The 22,166-nt window shown below is 38.1% G+C and overlaps 1 protein-coding gene and 1 non-coding gene across 7 annotated transcripts in view; both read right to left on the bottom strand.

The window, feature by feature from the left end:
* Window positions 1–22,166, bottom strand: part of LOC105198929 (cytospin-A) — a 55,230-nt gene that overhangs the window by 18,570 nt on the left and 14,494 nt on the right. For 3 of the 6 annotated variants that reach the window (XM_011165786.3, XM_039458153.1, XM_011165788.3), the window contains 2 exons: window positions 11,956–12,053; window positions 5,933–6,088 (listed from right to left, as the gene is read on the bottom strand). In XM_011165786.3, the coding sequence (XP_011164088.2) occupies window positions 5,933–6,088; window positions 11,956–12,053 (254 nt within the window). Of the gene's footprint in view, window positions 1–5,932; window positions 6,089–11,955; window positions 12,054–14,270; window positions 14,505–18,097; window positions 18,117–21,420; window positions 21,718–22,166 lie in introns of those variants that run through there. The other 3 variants (XM_011165787.3, XM_039458152.1, XM_011165789.3) reach the window with 3 other exon arrangements.
* Trnac-gca lies at window positions 9,703–9,774 on the bottom strand. The gene has a single exon. It is a non-coding gene; the product is annotated as a tRNA-Cys (tRNA).

The raw sequence follows: 22,166 nt of genomic DNA, 5'->3' as shown, positions 1-22,166 counted from the left end.
CTGACGTCACTCTGTTCATAAAGGTGTTTCTAGTTGAAGAGAGATAAATGTCTTCGAGTCGCGCATTAAAATTATGCAATTGTCATAATCGTGTGAAAAAGGGGGAGAGAGAGAGAGAGAGAGAGAGAGAAAGTGACAGTGGGAATGCGCGTCACGACGAACTAGATGCTCGAGAAAAGGGGGGGGAAAAACTGCAGGAACAAAAGGGAGAAATCTCTCTCGAGAAACGGGAGAAATCGGAAATACGAGATCGAGGTCCGTTTGCACCAATGTACATACAGTTTGACTTTAAACTCGGCTTAACTTTCTTTCCATCTTTTTCTAGTTCTAAGAATTAGAAAAAGACAGAAAGTAAGTTAAGCCGAGTTTAAAGTCAAGCTCACATTCGTGCAAACGGACCCGAGAGTCGAAAAAAGAAAAGATAGCGTTATATTTATTGCTCTGTAAATGCAGCCATATGCGCAAACAAATATTGTGACAGTCGTGTGTCACGCACACGCACACGTTAAGAGAAACCATGGTCACAAACATGTAAGAGAGACAATTTAGACATTTTAATAACTATTATGATTAAACTGTACTTGTATAGAGTAAACCTTTCTCTGTATTTTTAGGGCAAGAACAATTCTGTATATGGTACAGTGTCCTTGTAGTAAGTGAAGTATAAACATTTTGCATTATAGATAGTAAAAAAACAGATTGCAAATATGTGTTTCTTGGCAAAGATATCTTTTAAAGTTATTTTATGATGATCCAATAGTAAAATATTGTTTCAGAAAAGCAAATGTAAACTATCTTACATATAAGCTTGCTTCAATATATAAATATTAAATATAAACGCTTTGTCAGAGTTGTAATTGAATGGCTCGCAGCTAGCTTGAGTTAAGCTGATTTTATGTAAATACAAGTCAACTTGTCCCATTGGGAAAAAAAAGTTGTTAACTTGACTAAATTTTTCAACTCAAGTTAAATTTTTCAGAACAAGTATTTACATATTTGACTTAAATATATAAAATACTTGAACTTCAGCTAAAGCATTTTTATATTTTACTTAATTATACACATATATTTAATTTAAATACATAAATACTTGAACTGAAAATATTTAATCAAGTTAACAACTTTTTTTCTCAATGTACTCACGTTCGATTTCAATCATTTTATTACAACAAATTACTATTATAAATAACAAAGTAACATGTCTAATGTAGAAACTTTTCTTTTAACTTAATAATATATCACTTAGATTTAATCTCAAGCTAAAAAACATTAATACGAAATTTTGGAAATTTACTTGCTTTCTTTTGATCAGATTTTTCCTTTTTTATTGTAATTTATTTGAATTCAAATAAAACTTTGGAAATAATACTTGTGCTATGAAAGAGATATTTTAGAATAACTTTTCCATTGTTTCTTTCGCCATAAAAACATAAATAGAACGCAATGCCAACGAGTCTCTCGATCTGCTCTGCGGTTTTTCGAGCTAGATCCTTATTACTTGCACTCTAATTTTCATCAATTTTCTGCGATTCGCGATGATCTTTCCGAATCATCCTACATCTACGGGAGTTCGCGCTGATCGGCGAGGCCAACCGTGAACGACACGCGGATGGAAGCGTGGCGGATAGCGGTCCAGGCATCATTTCTTTCAAGAGCGAACGACGCGACGTCACTCGCGTGCTCATCGTCTCATCGTTCCTTTCTCTCTTCTTTTCTCTCTCTCTCTCTCTCTCTCTCTCTCTCTCTCGAATGCGAGAGAAGTCAATTGGCTTCTGCCCTTCTTTGGAGACCCTTTCGTTTAGAGCCGCTCGTTTCCTCCGCGCGGCGGAGGCGGCCGCTTAATCGCTCGGCGCACAGTGGCCACTCTGTCGGGCCCCGTTCGCCTCGCGACGAAACCGAGGGACAGCGTTTAAACGCTCGATACATCACGGCGAACCGTGGCTTGCCTTGCTGTTACCGCATCGTTAAATCGAGTGCAGACGCCATTGGGATCGCAGGACGTCCACGGACTTTGGAACAGAGCCTTCGTACAAAATCGCCCGTCATGCTACGACTATCCTTTCCTTCCCATATTTTTTTTTTCAGATTTTCCAATTGATCATTAGCGATGGGTTTCCTATCTTTTCAACGATACTTGGAATTCATTATTTCTATGGCGTTAAAAAATACCTCATTGTTCAAATTCAAAGCTTGACAATCGATGAAGTTGCCAATGTATCATTGAGGAAACAAAATTTTAAAAAAATTAAAAATATATAATTATATAATACAAATATCACTTTGTAACGTTACAAGCGTGTAATATTATTTAATATTCTAATTTAATAATATTCTATCTTAAACTTAATTTAATAAACAATATTCGTATAATATTCTAGGAATATTGTGCGCATACAAGGAATATTTGCATTCAAGTTGCTATAATTGTTAAGAAAAATCTAAAATTAAACTGCTATTCTATCATTACTCTCTTTCACATAAATTTAGGTATTTCCAAAATTGTTTTTTAAAAATCGTCTTCCGATCTCGTAATCTTGAAGTGATTGCAGTCGGCATTCGATTACAATAATCCGGACGTCGCGAATGACGACGTTATATTGAAAAGTGAGTTTCTACTTAGCGCTCTCGCGCAGGAAAAATTCGATTACGACTCTCCGTGAGTTCATATTCACGGTGTGTGTGCGTCTTCTCCCGCGGTTTTACGCGAGGCCGGCGCAAATTACGGCGAACGCACCGGCGCGCGTCGCGCCACCCATTGACTTTTGATTCACTGGGTATGTGGGTCGAAGTGCCGCTCTCATTGCCAGAGTGGGTCGTCGGTAGCGATGGGCCTGAGACCCACGCGTGTACACACGGAGCATCGATGAGGTATTAACGCAGAACGTACGAGTTTACCAATGATTACCAATGACTTACGCGTGCGCGATATCAGATTCGCGAAACGCTAAATTTATGCATACTAGATACGTGTATTGTGTATGACAGATATATAGAACACAGTCAAGGAACTCTGAAGGCTAAAGGCTGCAGAGAAAAAAAAATTTTCTTTAAAAAACAAAATATTTAGTCTGATACGATCGACTAAAGAGTTGATTCAACAATCATTTAGTTGCATGAAAAAGAATATAGTTCATTAATGGCAATTCAAATTTTTTAGGATTAATTTAAGAATTAATTAAACCAACTCAATATTTAGTTACACGTATCGGATTTAATATTTTTTTTAGTTTTTTAATAATTTTTATTTTCAGACTCCATTCTGTAGCGCTTCATTGCGGAGCTTCATCTGCCACTTTGCAGGCCTTCAAACTCATAAGTTACTTTTCAAGGGCCTGTCATCTTGTCGACGACACTTCGCATTGAATTCAAATCCGGGGACGGACGGAAGCCGATCTAGCTACTTTTTTTGTTGCAGCTGTTGTTGCAAGTTAGAATAAAATCAGACTATTCAAAAATGCTTATTTCATAGAAAACTTGAAAAGAATATCCTAATTCAATTAAAATAATAAACTTCCGTCTTTCGCTATATATCTGTAATTGTACATATTAATTTTTTTCTTTCAAATTTTCATTATAAATAAATAAAAATTTAGCTATTCATTATAGCTAAAAATTTTCTTTACTAAAATTAAAATTTATAAAAGAATTTGCAAGCGAAATCTGATGATGTCAAATATGGCGCAGCTTCGATAACGCAAATCATCGGCATATTATTGTAACCTCGAGGTTTAAACTGGTTTAAACCGTGCGGTGCAGCATGAACAGTCCGCCTCCTTTTATCGGCGAGCGATATTTCGAAAGATTCGCGAAATCCAGCCGCCGAGGAGCGGGAAATGAGAGAAAGTGAGCAGCGAATGCGAATCGCGCGAGACGCGAATGCGCCTCGAAGTGCACTAAGGAAATCTCGATATCCGTTGCAATGCAACGCGACAATGTGCGAAAGATAATTGTTTTCGAACCCGAAATAATCGACTATATTTTTATAATCTTTCCATATAGAAGGGCTCGATACTTTTTAAAACTTGATAAAATCAAACTATAATTGTAAAATGTATAATAAAAAGATATTGAGAATTTCTATTCAATAGCTTTCACTAAGAAAAAAGATGTAAACTAAATTTTTCAAAATTAAATATACACTGACAGAAAAATTTTTTTAAATAAAAAAATACATTTAAATAATGATTTTACAAATAAGAAATCTGATTATCTTGAATATAAAAATAATTTAACAGTAAAATTTGTCTAAAATTACAAAAAAAATCTTTGAATAAAAATTATGTCTTCATTTTATTTACATAAATATTTTAATTGAGAAATTTTAAATTTGACTGCAAGTAAATAAGGTATTGGAATCTACCGAGTAAATAATATTTTTGTTGTAAGATTTTTTCCAGTATGTACATATATAGTTAAGTTAAATATATAAATGCTTAAACTGGAGTATTTTATACATTTAAGTTAAATATATAAATATTTCAGCTGAAAAGATTTAATCGAGTTGACAAATTTAGTCAAGTTGACTTTTTTCTCAGTGTATGGATTTTGGAACTTTTTCATCTATCTAACCATCAATGATTAACGGGTACGTATACATATATAGAATTTTCTCTTCTTCATCCAGTAGAGATCTCATTACATTTGTGTTACAAGATTAAATAAATGTATCGAGTCAATACAGCATTACGTGTTGCCTCATACATTTTATTACGCTGTCGATTATCATGAAACTCGTTCCAGCGAGTCTGACGATTTATTTATTTCTGAGGTAACGTCTGGGTTCGCTGAACTCGCGTTATAAATCAGTAATGAAAAATCGAACCGGTCGTAATCTGGCTGAGCATATTTTCGGCGAAAGACCAATCTATCGATTGTGCATCGAAAATACGACGCCAATTAAGCGCGTTTAAGTTACACGTCGACCTGCCGCTTTTTCATGCCACTTTACGATATATGTGATACGACAACCGTATCAGGATCAAGGGAGATAAGAAAAAAGACAGAGCTCGCGCGTGTAGGAAATTCTCAATTGACCGCCAAGTGCCATAGCGCGTTCACCTGGGAATAAAAATTGATAGACACGGAAATAGAGCTCCAATACTGCACTAGATACATCGAGGTCAACGAGGAGAACGCGCGTGGCATTAAGGCAAAACGATTTTGCTGAAATATCTGAACATTTAGTCAGATACAGTCTGACAATACCTTTATTGGGCCATCGAAATAATTATGACGGATGTTCAGACGTGACGAGCAAGATTACAAAATTTTGACACTCTAGCAGTTAGTTTGAGAGTCCCAACATAATTATTTTGATGGACTAACAAAATTACTTTTAGATCTGTATCCAGTTGAATTTTTAGATGCTTTAGCAAAAAACTGTTCTTTCCGTGAAGAAGGTGCCAAGTAAATGTTTAAAAAATCATGCTATTAAAATACAAGGAAAAATGATAGAATGAAGGAACCTGGAAAATGCGCTCAGAACACCGGCAAAACAGAAATAACCGACGATGACGGAAAAACATGTGTGTCGCGCGCCTTCGCGGGAATCCACCTGTTACGTAAAACGATCAACGCTGTATCTCGCCGACCATCAAGATCGCGGTCGGACATTCGTCGCGGCGACCCGGCGCGATCCCGGCGACGACGTCCTCGCGGCGTGCCGGGATCGCCGGGAGATATCCGGAGATAATACCCGGAGATATATTCTTAATACCATTCAACGCGCGGCATCGAGAAATCGCGGGGGAAAGGAGCCGCCGGCGTCCGGGTCGTCGAACCCCGCCGTCCGCGAGAACTAGCGACGTACGGGCGCGCATCTCGCGCATCTTTTTCCCGTCTCTGCCTCTCCTTGTCACTCTCTTTCCCCAAGTTTTTTGCAACGGACGAGCACACATGCGAGATCGCGAGAAATGCTCGAGGACTCACTCACTTTAGCTGCTGGTCCCCCGGCTTTGTCGCCTTGCCTCCTTGGACGACTTTCCTCGCCGGTCTCCTCGTGCTGAAGAGCGACGCGACCGGGTCCCTTTTCCGCCCCGCGCTCGGCGCTGCTCTAGACGCTGGTGCCGCAGGCTCGGCTGGTTTCGCCCTGAAATCCCACATTAATTGGCTGTGGATTAAACTGAGGACTGGCGATATTTTTTTTCTTAATTAACGGAGGCATTGACCGCGGTTAATTGGTCGAATCGTCAATTAATTTTTTCTTTTCGGGAGAGAGACAGTCATGAAGATGGACGCTATCTTCGAGAGGCGCCACATTAATATTGATATTAATTCCCTAAAAGTTAAACGTTTAGGGTACGTACACGAAAAAAATAGTTTTACTAATTGTAAAGCATCAAAAAATTTAGCTGAATACAGATCTGAAAATAATTTTGTTGGGCCATCAAAATAATTATGTAGGACCCTCAAGTCGCTGGAATGTCGAAACATTTTGCAGTATTATTTATCACATTCTTCATTCATCATTTTAATCGTCCAGCCAAATTATTTTCAGATTTATAGCCAGCTAAATTTTTACATATCTCAGCAAAAAAAATCCGTTCTTTCCATGTACGAAAATCATTTGTGTTTAAAAATATTTTTAAAAAGTAAAGAGATAAAATATTTTACAGATATTGTTATCGGGTTACATTTCCATCGTATCGTCTCTCAGTCTACTACATTAATTCTCGTCTTTAACGAGTATAGAAATAACTTTCGACCGTATCACATTCGGGTCACAATTGAGGATACGTTTATATTACACGCGTCTCTGTTACATCAGGGATATATTTTATTCATAAAAGTGCTAGAATATTCTGTATTCCCGCCAACAATTTCCAGATCGTATCGATTTCACGCACGGCCATTTACTCGCGCCCACAACGGCGAGGAGACCACGAGCGACGCGCGGAGACAATCGTGTAGTCCGCAATTTCGTTGCTCAATAAAAATCGGAGGCGGTGGAACGATCGTCCGCCCGCGCGATAATGATCGTTCTAACGCGGGTTCTAATGTAGGAAAGCCGCTTATTCTCTCTCTTTCTCGTTGCGCAAAGAATCGATAGAATTAGCGTTACGTAAGTGCCGCCGCGCGCGTAGTAACGCAATGCGATAGCGCAGAGGAGTGCGTATACGGTACAGGTGATTAACGAGGAGGATTGTGTAACGTTTGTGCGTGCGTTAACCGTTCCCCTTTGGTATTCCCCCGCGGGAACAATCAGGAGGTACGGGGGCGGTCGGTTTCGCGCACCGACGCTAATTTCGTTATCGCGCGCGTTACGGCGGCGAAGTCATAATCGTCGAGAGAACAACGTCGTCGGGAAAGCTGACTAATGAGACGACGGCTTTACGCTAATACATCGCTTAATTTCTTAGTGACTTTCATACTGGACTGACAAAATACTTTTCATCGGACAAAAAATTATTGGCACACGTTTACACATAGAGAAAGAAATTAAAACTTAAATTACGTAACAGTATCAATAAAAATATAATAAGAGAGAGAAATAGATATATTTTATTTAATATATATGTATATTTATTATATATATATATTTTTATGTTACGTAACTAGTATTAAAAATTTTTAATAATAAAATTAATGTTAACAATATATTTTTAAACATTTGAGATATTTATTGTGTAAAAATATTGTTAATATTAATTTCAATATTAAAAATTTATGTATATACATATAAATTGAAATAAATATATATATGTTCGTACTATCTTTTCTCAATCATCGATGTGTTCATTTTTATGTAAACATAAAAGAATCACATAATCGTGTGTAGATTCGAAATAAGTTCTAGATAAACAGCTCGTATTACGTAAAGCTCACAGGAAATAATCAGGCTAACGAGCAAAATAATGTAATCTGCTAAGAACATCGTTTATTAATGTCGTTGTCTGTTTCCGACAGAATAAAACAAAAAAATATCAAAAACTGAAACCAAAAAGTTGTACGCTATGCTTCGACTCACGGAGACTTCATCAACAGCGACAAATAATGATTATAGATAGATTATCACGATTCTAAAAGTAAATGTCAGTTAGTTGCTAATTTCGATGCTGCCTATTTTCAGTTTTGTCGTCGAGGACGAATTCGCGCATTTGGAAAGGACGAGAGGCAGGATCGGGACACTCGAGAATCCAATTCGACGAGTTTAGCGTATCGACGGGTTCCAGCGGTGTGTATAGGCCACTTGATGAGGTCAGTTCGATCGCCGACTGCTGGTCAATGCCCTCTCGTCGGATCCGCCTGTTGCGAACGTACGATCGATCGATCGTATGATCGCTCAACGAATCCGGATTGATTTCGTTCTAAGCAACGTTACCGCACCTGGTTAACAACGCTCACCTGGCATTAAATTATGAGCAATTTGTCGTGCCGCAGATAAAATCGAACACAAAGCACGAGTTGTATTTCGTGCCGATGAGAGAAATCTGACATGTCGCCTCTTCTTGAGAAAATAGAGAATAGAAAAAAAAAGATTTAAATGTTTTTGATAGGCGACGTAAAAAAAAAGAGAATTATTAATTCAATCAATCACGAAAATAACATCGATAGCGCGTGCTGACTGTTAAGTAAACTGTAACACAAGAAGCTAAGTTATTGGTAAGGTTTAACGTCCCAGTCAATTATTCCGTATAATTTCCGATGTATCAAGGATAAGCTTGGGTGGATTTTTCGTATGCGTGTACGCCGCGGTTATCAGACATTATGTAAATTGAAAGAAAACGAGCCTGAGTCACCAGGCGACTGCGTTAAAAAAAAAGTTAAAATAAAGTAGATGCACGCGCATTTTTCCGGCTTGCGCGACGAACACGTAGCATATAGAGGAGCGAATCTCCTAGAGGAGACGGTCGTCACCGAACCGGCTCGCGATAATAACACCGGTCCACAGCACGTGCGACGGTCACCCGTTTATCTCCGTTACGTGGCGTTCCCTCGTACGCGAGAATTGGATTCTAAGCGATAAAACGCGACGTGAATTTACGGGAGCGTTCGCGGTAATTCTATCTGCGAGAACACTATCTCACGTTAATCGCGGCCAAGAGAGGTTGCGACACACCTTGCGCCTTCTACCTATTATTAATCCAGGAAAGTTACACGCGGGTAACATCCACCGCGAAGGAGCTATATATAAGTTTCACAGAGAGATTCATTTATTGCGTGCCACGCGCGCGAAAATTTCAGTAGGCTATTACGAAAACGGAAATTAATACCAGAACTACTTAATGATCTCATTATTGTAACGAGAAAATTCCTCTCTAATATGTTAACTACTGAAAGCGAAGAGAAATTTAATTTAAGAAAATAAACTAGCTACACAGAAAAAAAAGATATTCTTGTTTTGAGAAAAAAATTATCGTAATAGAAAATAGCGATATCTTCAAACCAAGAATTAGAATTTTTAATTACTAGGATTATCAAAACAATCATATTAAACTCTTTAAATGATTATTATAATATTAAGATAAAAATATAATATTTTATTGACATTTGAGAATTCTTTAAAGCAGATTATAATTTTTTTTTATGTATATACGAAGCGATAATGGTTAAAATATATTACTTTTAATTTGATACTACTGTTTTTCCGTGTAAAAAATTTCTCCCTTAAAACAGTTTAATAATAATTTTTTTTCAATCAAATAGTAATAACGCAGTTAATAAAATGAGAATTTTATTTAACTATTAAAAAAAAAAAACGACAGGGGACACCCGGGTTTGAACCGGGGACCTCTCGATCTGCAGTCGAATGCTCTACCACTGAGCTATATCCCCAATCATACTCACTACTCTCTAAATTACATCTTTCTTCATTGGCACATTAAAATCTTGCTTCGATAAATGTATAACAAAATTGTATGTTAAAAAAAAAATTAAATATCCAATAATAGTGTATGTATTAAATGTACCTATTTAAATGTTTTCAATTTTAATGTATCTTCTATTTATTTTGTAAAATTCTACAATACTTCCAGGCATTTCCAGTATTAAAAAAAGATACTAAATTATTTCGAGCTAAATAAAATGTTTTATGACTGAAACGAATTAGATGCAATTTTCCGATGTATTAAACGATAAAATCTGTCAAGTGAGATTTGGACGCTGAATGGTTTCTCGAATCATAATAAAGGATTCTCAGAAGTTAAGACGAGAAGCCGTCTGTAACGGCAGGTGGATAACGGGCTTCCCGGAAAACTAATGGCAGGACCGGTTTTTCGATCCGTGACGGGCAAGGAATTCGTCCTTAATATCGCGACTATCACGGTTACAGTAATAAACGTCTTTATTACGCTATTTTTTTATTAAATACAAAATAGATGACGTGAGAACATGTCACTTACAGTTTTATTTTGTAATGAAACTAATTCTAATGTGTGTCTGATATGACAGCTCAAATGCATCATTCTTTTTCTTTTAGACAAGGATTTCCTTATTCTAGTTCTTGCTGTGACTCTCCCGTTTGCACATGTGGAAGTCACGTTTTGCATCCGCTCCTCCTTCTTGTCGTCGTCCTCAGTTTTTATTTTCTTAACTAGAGATCCTTCACACATCTTGATAAAAAAAAATTAATACCAAATCAACAATTATTGTCTCATGTACATGTAAGTAAAAATGTAAAAATGTAAAAATCTTCTTTAAAGAATTCAATATTTTGATATTAGCAGACATAACTTGCTTATATGACAAAATTTCGAATTATTTCTCAAGAAAAATATATCCATCTTTATTCAACAATAATTTTTATGAGTTAAGAGAAAAAAAGTCGAATAAAACTTTCTTAACAATATCTGTAAGCCAATTAAAATTTTTTTAATTATCATCAAATTATATTGTGCTCTTCAGATGATAATATTGAAATAAGATATTATAGTATTGAAATAAAAGAAATGTTTGTATATATATTGCTAAAATTTATGATTATCAAATTCTTTACAGATTTTATTATATTATTTATAACTGTATATTTATTTTCTTGGATATATGAGACAATGATTGGCTTGACACTAATTTTTTTTATTATGTAATACTCAGTACTTTTATATCTTTTTTTTTATTCTAATACATAATCGCGAAGCTTTTTACATAGGGTCACTTTAGATATGATGGAAGTTTGTCATTGTACTAACATCTCCATAATTCTCATGTACATAGAAGTGGATAACTTCTCCTGTTTAATCATGTCTGAAATCCCTGTTTTTGCGTAAATACTTTTGATTATGATTGGTCGATTTGTTTACGACCTTACGATTACGAATAAATTTTTTTTACGTGTGATAGCTTTTAGGATCGTCATAAGAATGCCTTAACGTCATAAGGCCTTACAATAGACGTAAACAGGTCTTTATTAAAGGCCTGAGCATCTAAAATATAACGAATGGGTCATAAAATACAGACCAATCAAAAGATGGATCTGATTACCGCAACTCTTATTTTAGAATCTCTAGTAACAATTGCATTGTAGACTCTATATTATGCAATGTTATTTTTCTATTACGCGCGCGACGATGAAACTGCATACTGGCGTTCTCTACAAAGTGACTCGTTCACTACACAAAATCGGTCATGAATGCGCGGTCGATAATATAGGAATTCGTAAAACCGTATATAATTATTTTTTGAACACACACATTGTAAAAGTTGCAATAATTATTGCTCTCATATGTTGTATTAAAACATGTTCACAATTGCTTTTAATATATTAACATTTTCAATTTGCTCTTTTAGGATTACAATTCAAAAAGCTATCGTTGTTTATATATTCAAACCAACTTTTTAGCGTTTTATATATATCAATAAATATTCTGAAGTTTGTATATAATAATTCTCTAAATATTACATTAACGAATTTGTGTAAAACTGTGCATTTTCGCAGCTTGGATTATTTGTGGGTTCGCCCAGCAAATCCAGCGGAAATTTATTGTTATCCATAATGGCAATTATAAAATATGTACTTACTGGCTTCTACTGGGCCTCTTCGCAAGCGGCTGTATATTTTGCGTGGTCCGCTTAAACGGCGCCCGGCCGCCCGAACCCACGGACATCCCGCTTCGAGCCTGAAAGAAACGACATTCTCTAATGAGCACCCCCGTCTCGAATACAAGACAAATCACAAGTAACTGTAATCATCTTACGACTTAACGATAATTAAAGTTAAAGTCAAAAGTTCTGTGTAACAGTTGTAAGTAACGCGAAATAATTTAGTGACTAATTTTATACATTGACGAGAATTACGCTTAAAAAAAATATATATATAATATCTCTTGTATAATACTGCACTAACAAGCAGAAAAATGCGTTTTATTATCACGCAAAGAACACACCCATATAAGAAAATTTAATTAAATTAATTCAATTAATTGTTTAAAAAAAGAATTAAAAAACTCAAGTGTTAAACAGAACCCGAGAACTCTACGATTTCCTACGCCTCGATAAGCGTGAGATTAAAGAACGTAATTAAAGAACGCTCGCAGATAACGCAATCTTCGGCGATAACGTCTCGCGCGGAGATTACCTCCGGCAGAAATAAATAATTAGGAAAGAGGGGCGCGATGGGGCGAACACGCATTAAAACCGCGCTGCGTTCCACTCTGTTTCGCGCGCGCGCGTGCACAATAAGGAGCCGACAATTAAATCGCCGAGTTATAAGCCGTTACACACGTGTTTGTCGTATCGCGCCGGGATTACCGGGGGGATCGGGATTACCGGGGGGATGAGGGATTTAATAAAAAGCGGGACGCTATCGCCGATCCGGATCGTTCGCGAAACTCGCGTCCGACTTGCGGTCTCTCTTTTAGTGGGCCCGCGTGCCCGATAATCACCGTGCGCGCACGTGCGACACGCAGGTAATTATCCCCGGGCGCGCATTAAAAACAAATAATTATCGGCGGCTAACGTTTCCGTGACGCTCTGATTCGGCCGTGATTTATGCGTAACAGCTGGATGCGTAATCGGACGCCGTAAACGCGGGCAATTACACGCTGGGCGGTGACAGGTCTCGGATCACTTCGGAAACGCGTTACATCGATCAATATTATTGATCGTTTTATTATCGCCGCGCCTTAATAATTATGACACACAGACTTATGACACACAGACGACGACGACACGAGGCATATAAATAAAAGAAACTAATTTTTTTTTGTACGTGTAGAATTGAAACGCACAAATTTATCGCATTGCGTGTAATTAATTGCGTAAGTATTTGCGTAAATTATCTTAATGATCGAGAAACTACCGAATACTTTATAGCGGAAAAGTTAGACTGATAATTTATGAAGTTTAATTGTGAGGGGAAAGGTCAATATATTTAAAAAGTTACGTTATATAAGTAATTTTTAGATATTAAATATTTAAATTTTTTTATTAAAATTTCGGTCTTTATAAAAATTTGTTTATTTCGCTTCCACACAGTGCATATAGACACCAAATAGATTCAATATTTTTATTAATCATAGTAAAACTTCTAGATAAGATAAGAACGAATTATTACAGTACAGATACCGATTGCTATTTTTGGCCGAGCAGTAACTATATTAAGAATGAAGGATATTCTGAATTATATTTATTTCTAAATTCATACGCCGTCGCACTTTATAGACAATTTTGCCCAAATGTGTATCACGATTTAAAAATTGCGGAAGACTCGATGGATACGGTCGTGAATTATCTTGTCTTATCTGTTGCTATACATATATTGCAAAATAAGGCGTTTTCTAGGTAATCTTTAATCTACATTTGAAAAAGAAAATAATAACTAAGTATATTTATAAAAGGTACTTTCATGAGGCAAAGATTGCACTCAGTGAAATAATGTTTAAATTAATGAAATAGTTTCTTAATTTGATATGGTTTTTTTTAAGTTAAATTAAAAATATCTTTGAAGAAAATAAAAATTTACTTAGTTTCAAGAATGACATCATTAGTCTTTTTTTAAAGTAAATAAATTATTAGTTTAACTTAAATAAATAATTTGCTATTCAAAGAAAGAATAAAATGTAAAAAGTAATTTAGTTGTTCTGGTTTTACAAATCTATTACTTTCATTTAAAGAACGAGTGCACAATCAAAGTATTATTTTTTTAATTCTAATAAAAGGTACAACCAAAAGATTTTTTCAAAGTAACTTTTCTTTAACCATGTAGCAATGTACAAATTTCGTTGATTCTCACAAATATTTTTTGACTTAAAGAAACTTTTCTCTGGGTGTGCAGTACATCTAAGAAGTATGCAAATACGCAACAGGCGATATGCGGATGCGCGAGAAGATATTACCGAATTCCCGCCCAGCGCATCTAGAAACTGCCGGATCATCTTGAGCAGCAGATAAAATCCCGCATTGAATCACCGTCTCGCGCAACGCACCACGTCTTACGTTACACACGCGAGAGGAAGCCGGTCTTACACCCGCTGTGAACCGTCGCCGATGCGGGTTTCACACCTCCGCGAGATTAAACGCGCTCCCGTCACCGAAGAGACGCGCGTCGATACTCGATCCTCCCGAAGAATCGCGCCCTCGCGCTAACGGGAGCTGCGCGAGAAAAACGTCGTCGAGCGATCGCGCGCGGACCGTTATCGGCGCGCGACTTCGCGATTTCCGGCGAAACGCCGGAGAGAATCGCGCACCAATTCGACGGAAAACCGGACACGAAGTCGGCTTCGAAGCGCGGGAAGATGGTGAAATATTATTTCGAACGGAGGCGCGGTGGACCTTCGCCGACACACGCCGCGATACTCGGAGAAGCGCGTCCGAAGACTAACTGAGAATTCGAACCGGCAAGATAACAACGCGTTGCCAGCGATAAGCTAGAAAATATCTAGAGGTAGGTGTGTATATATATGTGCATTCGCGAGCGCATATACGCCTACACAAACGCGGAGCCTTAAGTCCGATACAAAGTTGTATCCGTCGAACAATTCGCTGCCACTTCAGTTGCCACGTTGTCCGCAAATATAAATATTTATAAAGTTTCATTATTTCATTTTTATATTTTTTATTAATAGTGTTTGCTACTGTCAATATAAAGTTAATCATCTATAATAAATAAAAAATACCTTCATCTTATCATTATTTAGATTAATACAAATGTGTATTATTTTCATTTTTATCTTGGATAAAAAAAGTGTCATCTTTTTTAATTTATTTAAGATAATATGAACAATAACGAGGATGAAGTATATTGTCCTTCCAGCCTCAACCTCCAAGTTATTCTAACGAAAGAATTTTTCAAAATGATAACAGAGTTACGCTCCGAAATTTACTGTTGCATTTGCGTATTGATTCCAAAGAGCAATATCTTTCATTAAATTAAAATATTTGAAGAACTTTTGTTTTTAAGAAATAAAGATTTCAAAATAAAAATATGAATATACATGTATTCTCATATCCTAAATTGTTTTGCTCGATAGCGATATCATCTACAAATTCATCTAGACAAAATTATACATAATTTTATCTTTCATCTATATAAATTAAAATTAAATTATCTTTATCTTATCTAAGTTACATTTACATGTAATTTATCTAATCTTCAACTAAATAATTTTAAGTTACCTAAGCGCAACATTGTTTATTAAGTAATCTCTCCATTTTAATATTAACAGTCTCATTCATTTTGATAATAATCACTTGCGCTCTCTCTCTCTCTCTCTCTCTCTCTCTCTCGTAATTTTATTGACGTATGTAGCGATTTAATCGCGCGAGGAAAGAAGCATGAAACCGTTCGAAGCTCACCGGAATGTCGGCTTTATCTCTGACACCTGGGACCCTTTCTGATCCCGATCCCCGATCCTCAATCGCATCGCCGCGTGCGGATCGACGGCGTTATCGCGCCGTCCCGCGAAAACACGGCGGATCGTGCGGCAGGATTTTGAACCGCCGCGGACACCACAGCACCAGGCGACTTCGATCGGAAGGCTATACGTCCGTATACGTGCGTATACCTTGCGAAGGTTCATCGAACCTCGGGCGCACGTACCGGCTTCTCTCTCGGCCAATAATAAAGATGCACGCCCGGTACGTAACTACGCTCTGTACATACGTACCTAAGTACTACCCTGCACTCATACCCCGTTCTCTCTCTCTCTTCCTTCCTCTCTTTCTCTCGCCACGAAAGACTCTAAGTGTATACGGGGTGTCCCCGTATAAATCTACCGCGTCCTCGCACACTCAAAAAAAAAAAAAAAATGTTTTGCTGACGTAGGTAGATTTCTAGGTGTCACGACAAAAATTTAAATTTTGCTACTTTTTGTACCTGCTAAAATTATTGTGTGTCACATATAGAATTTATAGCAGCAATATTTTAGTAATACCTTTTAGAAAATTTAGATCTCATTGCCAATTATACAGTCAAATTTTATAATAAATTTTATTTTCGCTACTCTAAGATTCCCCTAAATCTTTGATTTGTTGTTCAAAACGTTGCGATACTAGAGTATAATGCTTGTAAGTTACGTGAATCGAAATGATTTGCTAGTTACGTACGGAGGCCGCAGGATACAAATCAGGATGCGAATCGTCGCGAGGCGAACTGTTGTTTGGACTCAGAATTTCTGGCTCCCTGAATCGCTATATTCTCAGCACGACTTTTCGAATCGTTCTCGCAACATTCTTGAACCGTTACATTCTCGGATCGTGGATTCTAGGTTGCGCAACGTCCCCCCCTCTCCCACCCCCCGTGACTGTGTTACGTTCTGCGATTCTCGGTACGCGAATGGCAATAATATCTCCGGTGATTTCTCGTACCCCTCCGGAAAATCGATCTTATCGGTTGACCCGTCTTCCTTGATCTTTCTCTCGAATTTCAATCCAAAGATCAGTCCTTTCTGTAATAAATACACGTTGCTCAGATCTGCTTCGTGATAAGAGCGCGCGCATTGAGAACGTTCATGCGTCTCTTTCTGTGGATTTCTTTTGATATAAATTACCAATATTTCTAAATTATTCTAAGAAATTTCAATTAAAACATTTTTTTAGAAATATTCATCATTGAATAGAAGAAAACATATTGCATCTTTGAATTCTTTTACAATAATTACTGTTGTTTATATTAATATATTATTCTAATTAATATGATTCATATTAATAATTATTCCAATTTATTATTGTCACACGCATTACAGTCAGCGATTAAAATATGATTTTATACCCTTGGATTTTTCTGATTTATATGGAGACAAGATTTTTTTCCGAGATCTTCAACGTAAATAAACCAGCTTAGTTTTCCTCGGAAAATTTATGCGTACACCCCGTATACACGATCACGCATTTACGCCTGCCTGTTTAGTGGCGACTACGTCGCGTGTATCTTTCGTGCACGGGAATTGGAATTCCTGCGGAACGGATCATTGGCTCCCGATGATCCATTCCCGCGATCGCAATAAAAATCGCGACGGCGCGGCGCGCGGCGGCGAGACGACGACGACGACGACGACGTCGCTCGTAGCTCGTGGCAAGCGCGAAAGTGTACGAGGGATATAGTATCGGCTTTACGCGGTGCGTCGCGCGGCACGATAACGGGACGAGCCGGGATATTTTCGTGTTTGCTGATATTTACGACATAGTACACGCGACGCGCGTTTTACGGCCGTTCGCGGTATACGCCGAGAGACGTTGCGTCAAAATTATTCTAATTGCGATATCGTCGACCTCTTCCTCGCGCGAGCGCGAGCGAGAAGCCAACAACCGCGAACGCGCAAAAAACGCGTCGATGATCTTGCAGGACGAGCAACTGCCATTCCGCGAGAAGTTTGTTTTATTTTATTACAATAATTATAATGCGGATATACGCAGAGTCTCGATGAGAAATCTCACCGAGGATCGGAATAGACGAAGAATATCGGGAGCGAAAGAAAATCTAAGAATTCCAAGATTCAAGTTCTTTTTTTGCCAGAACGTTTCAAAGAATTCGAGTATTTAAAAAATTCGAGAGAATCGGAAACGCTCAGCCGCAGCAAGATCCGAATATACCCTAGCGTTTTAATGGGTTCAACGGTCCAAGGCAATTGCCTTGGATACTATTACTATGCATTATACACGCGTACGTACGTACATGCGTGCGTGCGTGCGTGCGTGCGTGCGTGTGTATTAAGCAATCACATACCAATTTCTCTCCGAAGGCGCGCTAAAAAGGCAATCCCGCGTTCCGTCGAGCGAGACTGCCGCAGATGCATCGGAGATGATAGTTATTGCTCGCGTTATCGGCGACACGGCGAGTCGTCGTCGTCACCGTCACTGTCATCGTCGTTGTTGTCGTCGTCGTCGTCGTCGTCGCCGTCGCCTTCGATGTTTCTCGCTTCTAGCCGCAGGGTGTGGCGGCGATTGGTCTTTTGCCTACACTTCGCCGGCGACAGCGGCAGCAAATGCAACGGCAATGTAACAGCGAGGCGCGTATTACGCTAGCTTCACATCGCACAAATGTGCACGCGAGAGAAGCGGTTCTCCTCAATCACTTTCCCGATTTGCGCCCGAGTACACTCGGCTTATATCTCCAAGTGCAAAGATACAAGTGCGTAATGAAAAGTAAACGCGGATCTTGGCGTACGTCCAAAGCTAAACGTACATTTATCTTAGTCGTGTCGTTAATATGAAAGAAGAAAGATATATTGAAAAGAAATAAAAGAAAACTCTAAACGAGCCGATCGTGTTGCTTTATTTAACCCATTCCCACCGTATTATTAATAGTACAGCATCTTTCCAATTTTTTTTTTCATGTGTACTCAATATTTTTCTCTTTCTACACGAAAAGAACAATTTTGCTTATTAAATACAGATCTGATAATTATGTCGAACCATTAAAAAAAAAAAAAATGTATCGAATGTGTTTAACTTGGTTGCTAGAATTGCAGCAACATTCATATCATGCTTGGGCGTCCTATATAATTATTTTGATGGCCCAACATAAAATTATTTTCTGATCTGTATCTAGTTAAATTTTCAAATGCTGTAATAAAAATTTCTTTCCATGTATATTTGAATATTAAAAAATATCAAATAAAAAAAGTCAAAAACTAATGCATTAAATTAAGAGACCTAACTTTTTGCTACCAGAATTTCTTTGCATTTCTAATGACGTACACTGAAAAAAAAAGTTGTTAATTTGATTAAATTTTTTAACTCTATTAAATTTTTTCAGTTAAAATATTTATGCATTTAAGCATTTATATATTTAACTTAAGTACTTGAACTGAAAAAATTCAATCAAGTTGAAAAATTTAGTCAAGTTAACAACTTTTTTCTCATTCCATTTTTTCGGAGATTTCACTTTCGAATATCAAAGATCAGATTTCACCGATCAGATCCCATGTATGTTATCTCAGCTCTCGCACTTTCAGTTATATTTGTTATCGTGTGTTTCAGTTCACTGGAATGATTTTCACGGGCACAGCGTGGAGGCAGCTTTAGAATCGCGCGGCCTACACGCGCGAACGGACGCGAGCCGCGCTCTTCTCCCCTTCGAACGAACGGATCGCTAACCTTTATCGCCTATCTTCGACGGTGATCGCGTTCGCTCAACCGATCGCGAAATTGACTCGCGCGAACAGGTGCGCGCGTTTATTAACGCGAGCGCGACGACGCACCGCTGGATTTCGCTTTCCGCGGAGAGATGCGCCGCTGCGCCGGCCGTCCGCGAGGGACAGAATCATCGCGATGGATCGGCGCGAGTGCGTGCATCCACAGATGACACGCGACGATACGAGTTCAACCAGCGACGACGATCTTGTTCCGGATTGTGTGACTATGTATGGCGAGTCAGCCGATCCGATAAACGAAGATGAAATTTTTGTAGCGCGTAACGATCGAGCCGAGTGTCATGTTCAGATCATGCTGCAAGTATCGGAAAGAGTAAAATGAATCAACTCTCTACATTCTTTGGAGTGAAATTTCATCTAAAAGAGTGGAATTTCACTCTAATTGTGTGAAAATCCTACCACTCTTTATCAAGACTAGCAGAATTTTCACACTTTTAGAGTGGGATTCCACTCCAAAGAATTTAGAGAGAAGACCGTGATTTGTAAACAACAATTTAAATCGAGAAAGAGCTATACGATCACGTAATAACAAGATCTTGGTACTCAATCAAATTTTTTCAAGATTTCATAATTTTGCTTATATGTATAATATATAAGATATGATTGTCGATTTGATAGCAATTTTTTTTCTGTGTGATGTTAAGTATCTTTAAGATCTTCCCACCCCAAAAAAAAATAAATTTTGGATTAAGGGAGCGCCATTGACATTTTCAACCTTTTGATGAATACCGATGTTCATTGATAACAGATTGTATACATATGTATCCTATTTTAAATTTGGCATGTTGAAGCCTCGTCTTTTTTCCGTGAGAATGTAAATTAGCTAATTTATTAATTGTTTAATTAATAAACATAAATTCTAAATTTATATTAATTAAATTTGAAAAGAATAATTACTGCACTACAAATCCAAATGTGTAATTTTTCACACACTTAAGTGTATAGAACTCGTAATTTAATATCGATACACGTCTAAGCGTATAGAAAAGTATAAAAATTACACGCATAGAAATATAAAAAAAAAAAAAAAATGTCTACACGTTTCACACATTTAAGTGCGTAAAAATTACACATTTGGATTTGTAGTGTAATACGCTTCTATTTAATATCCGTCACTAAATTATAGTAAGCAGGTTCATATAACATAAGCGTGAGTGCTATCTTTTCCAAAGTTAATGCTCGATTAACGGATTTACCGAGGCGCACGCGAGATTGAATTTAAACACGCTTTGTTTCGTCACAGATGAAGCAGCAATATTTGCTTCCTCGTTACCACGGTGTTACATTAGTACCGTTATGCGTGCATTCTAAAGAAAATCATAAGGCGAATGACGAAGCTGTCCGAGTGCAATCATGACATCCACGACGTCCCTTTTTTGACGAAAATTTAATGTCCCTTTAATTTATGGTGTGACTAACTCTCTGCGCAAAACCATTACCGACGACGTAGCTAAAAAAGAAACGTGACACTGATTTTAATCCCCACGTGCAGAGAGCTATCTTTTACCCGCATAATCCCTACATCGTATTTACAAATTTATGTACGTTCCGCGTTTACAGTGTCTCATCGTTAAACTTCTCAATATCATTCCACGGATTCTTCGGGAATCTTACGATCGTTAAGGGAATTAGCGCTCGAACATTCACGCCGCTCGTTATGCTTGATTAAGTCAGCGGGATCGCGGAAGCTCTGCTACTCGGTACACCACGCCGTACCCCATGCGGGTCTTATTTACGTCTGCCGCGGACACCGAGACAATCCGAATCCGAAGCTCCCGAGCCGCTCTTCTCGACACAATCCCAGACTGGAATGTCCGCGTAGATCCCACATCCCACCGCGTCCTCGGTATGCGAATCGCGCGAACCGACGTGAGAGGAATCCGGAAGGACGCACCTGCACATAGGTGATATCCAATTTTCGCCTGCCGACGACCACGGCGCCGTCCCGTCCGAGGAGACGTGGTCGTAGATCGGCGAACGATCCGCGTAATCCTCGATCGAGTTCCCTCCTCGCGAGGAGGAGACGCGTCCGATTCGGCAGTTCAATCCGAACTGACCGCGTCCCATGCCACTCCATTCCGCCACCGTTCCTTTCGGTCTTATTCCGCGAGTGATCCCACTCTCTTTCTCTCTCTATCTCACTCAGTCTCAAAGTGAGGCTCCCTCCTCTCAGCCGGGTCCTTCTCGCGATCTCCATCACTCAGACTCTCGTCGGTGTCGCTGTACCCAATCTCTCTATCGCCCGCGGTGCGTCTCGCTGGCAATTAGTTCATTAAGATAAGACCCGTCTCGGAATTAACGGAAAGGAAGGGACACTTATCCAACCGGGCGAGCAAAGTATCACGGAGCAGGACAAATCGTCGTATCTCGCCCAATTACTATGCTTGAGAAAGGTTAGATAAGTCGTATCTTGTTAAAGATGAAATAAGCTCATACGTTGCAAATAAACGCTCGGATCATTTAATGCGATATAGTTGCTCTAATCTAATTTTCCAAGGGTCTATTTCTCCTCTAAATATGTATTCGTGTGCATAGACTTGTGTCTTGGTATATTTTTTTTTCACACACAGAAAAAACACTAGCCTTAATAAATTATAATAGAATAAATTAAAAGTAATATATTTTATTTAACAATTATTG

Source organism: Solenopsis invicta, chromosome 15 (genome assembly GCF_016802725.1).
Source record: "Solenopsis invicta isolate M01_SB chromosome 15, UNIL_Sinv_3.0, whole genome shotgun sequence".
Lineage (NCBI taxonomy): Eukaryota > Metazoa > Arthropoda > Insecta > Hymenoptera > Formicidae > Solenopsis > Solenopsis invicta.
This window is presented reverse-complemented; position numbering and strand designations above follow the sequence as displayed.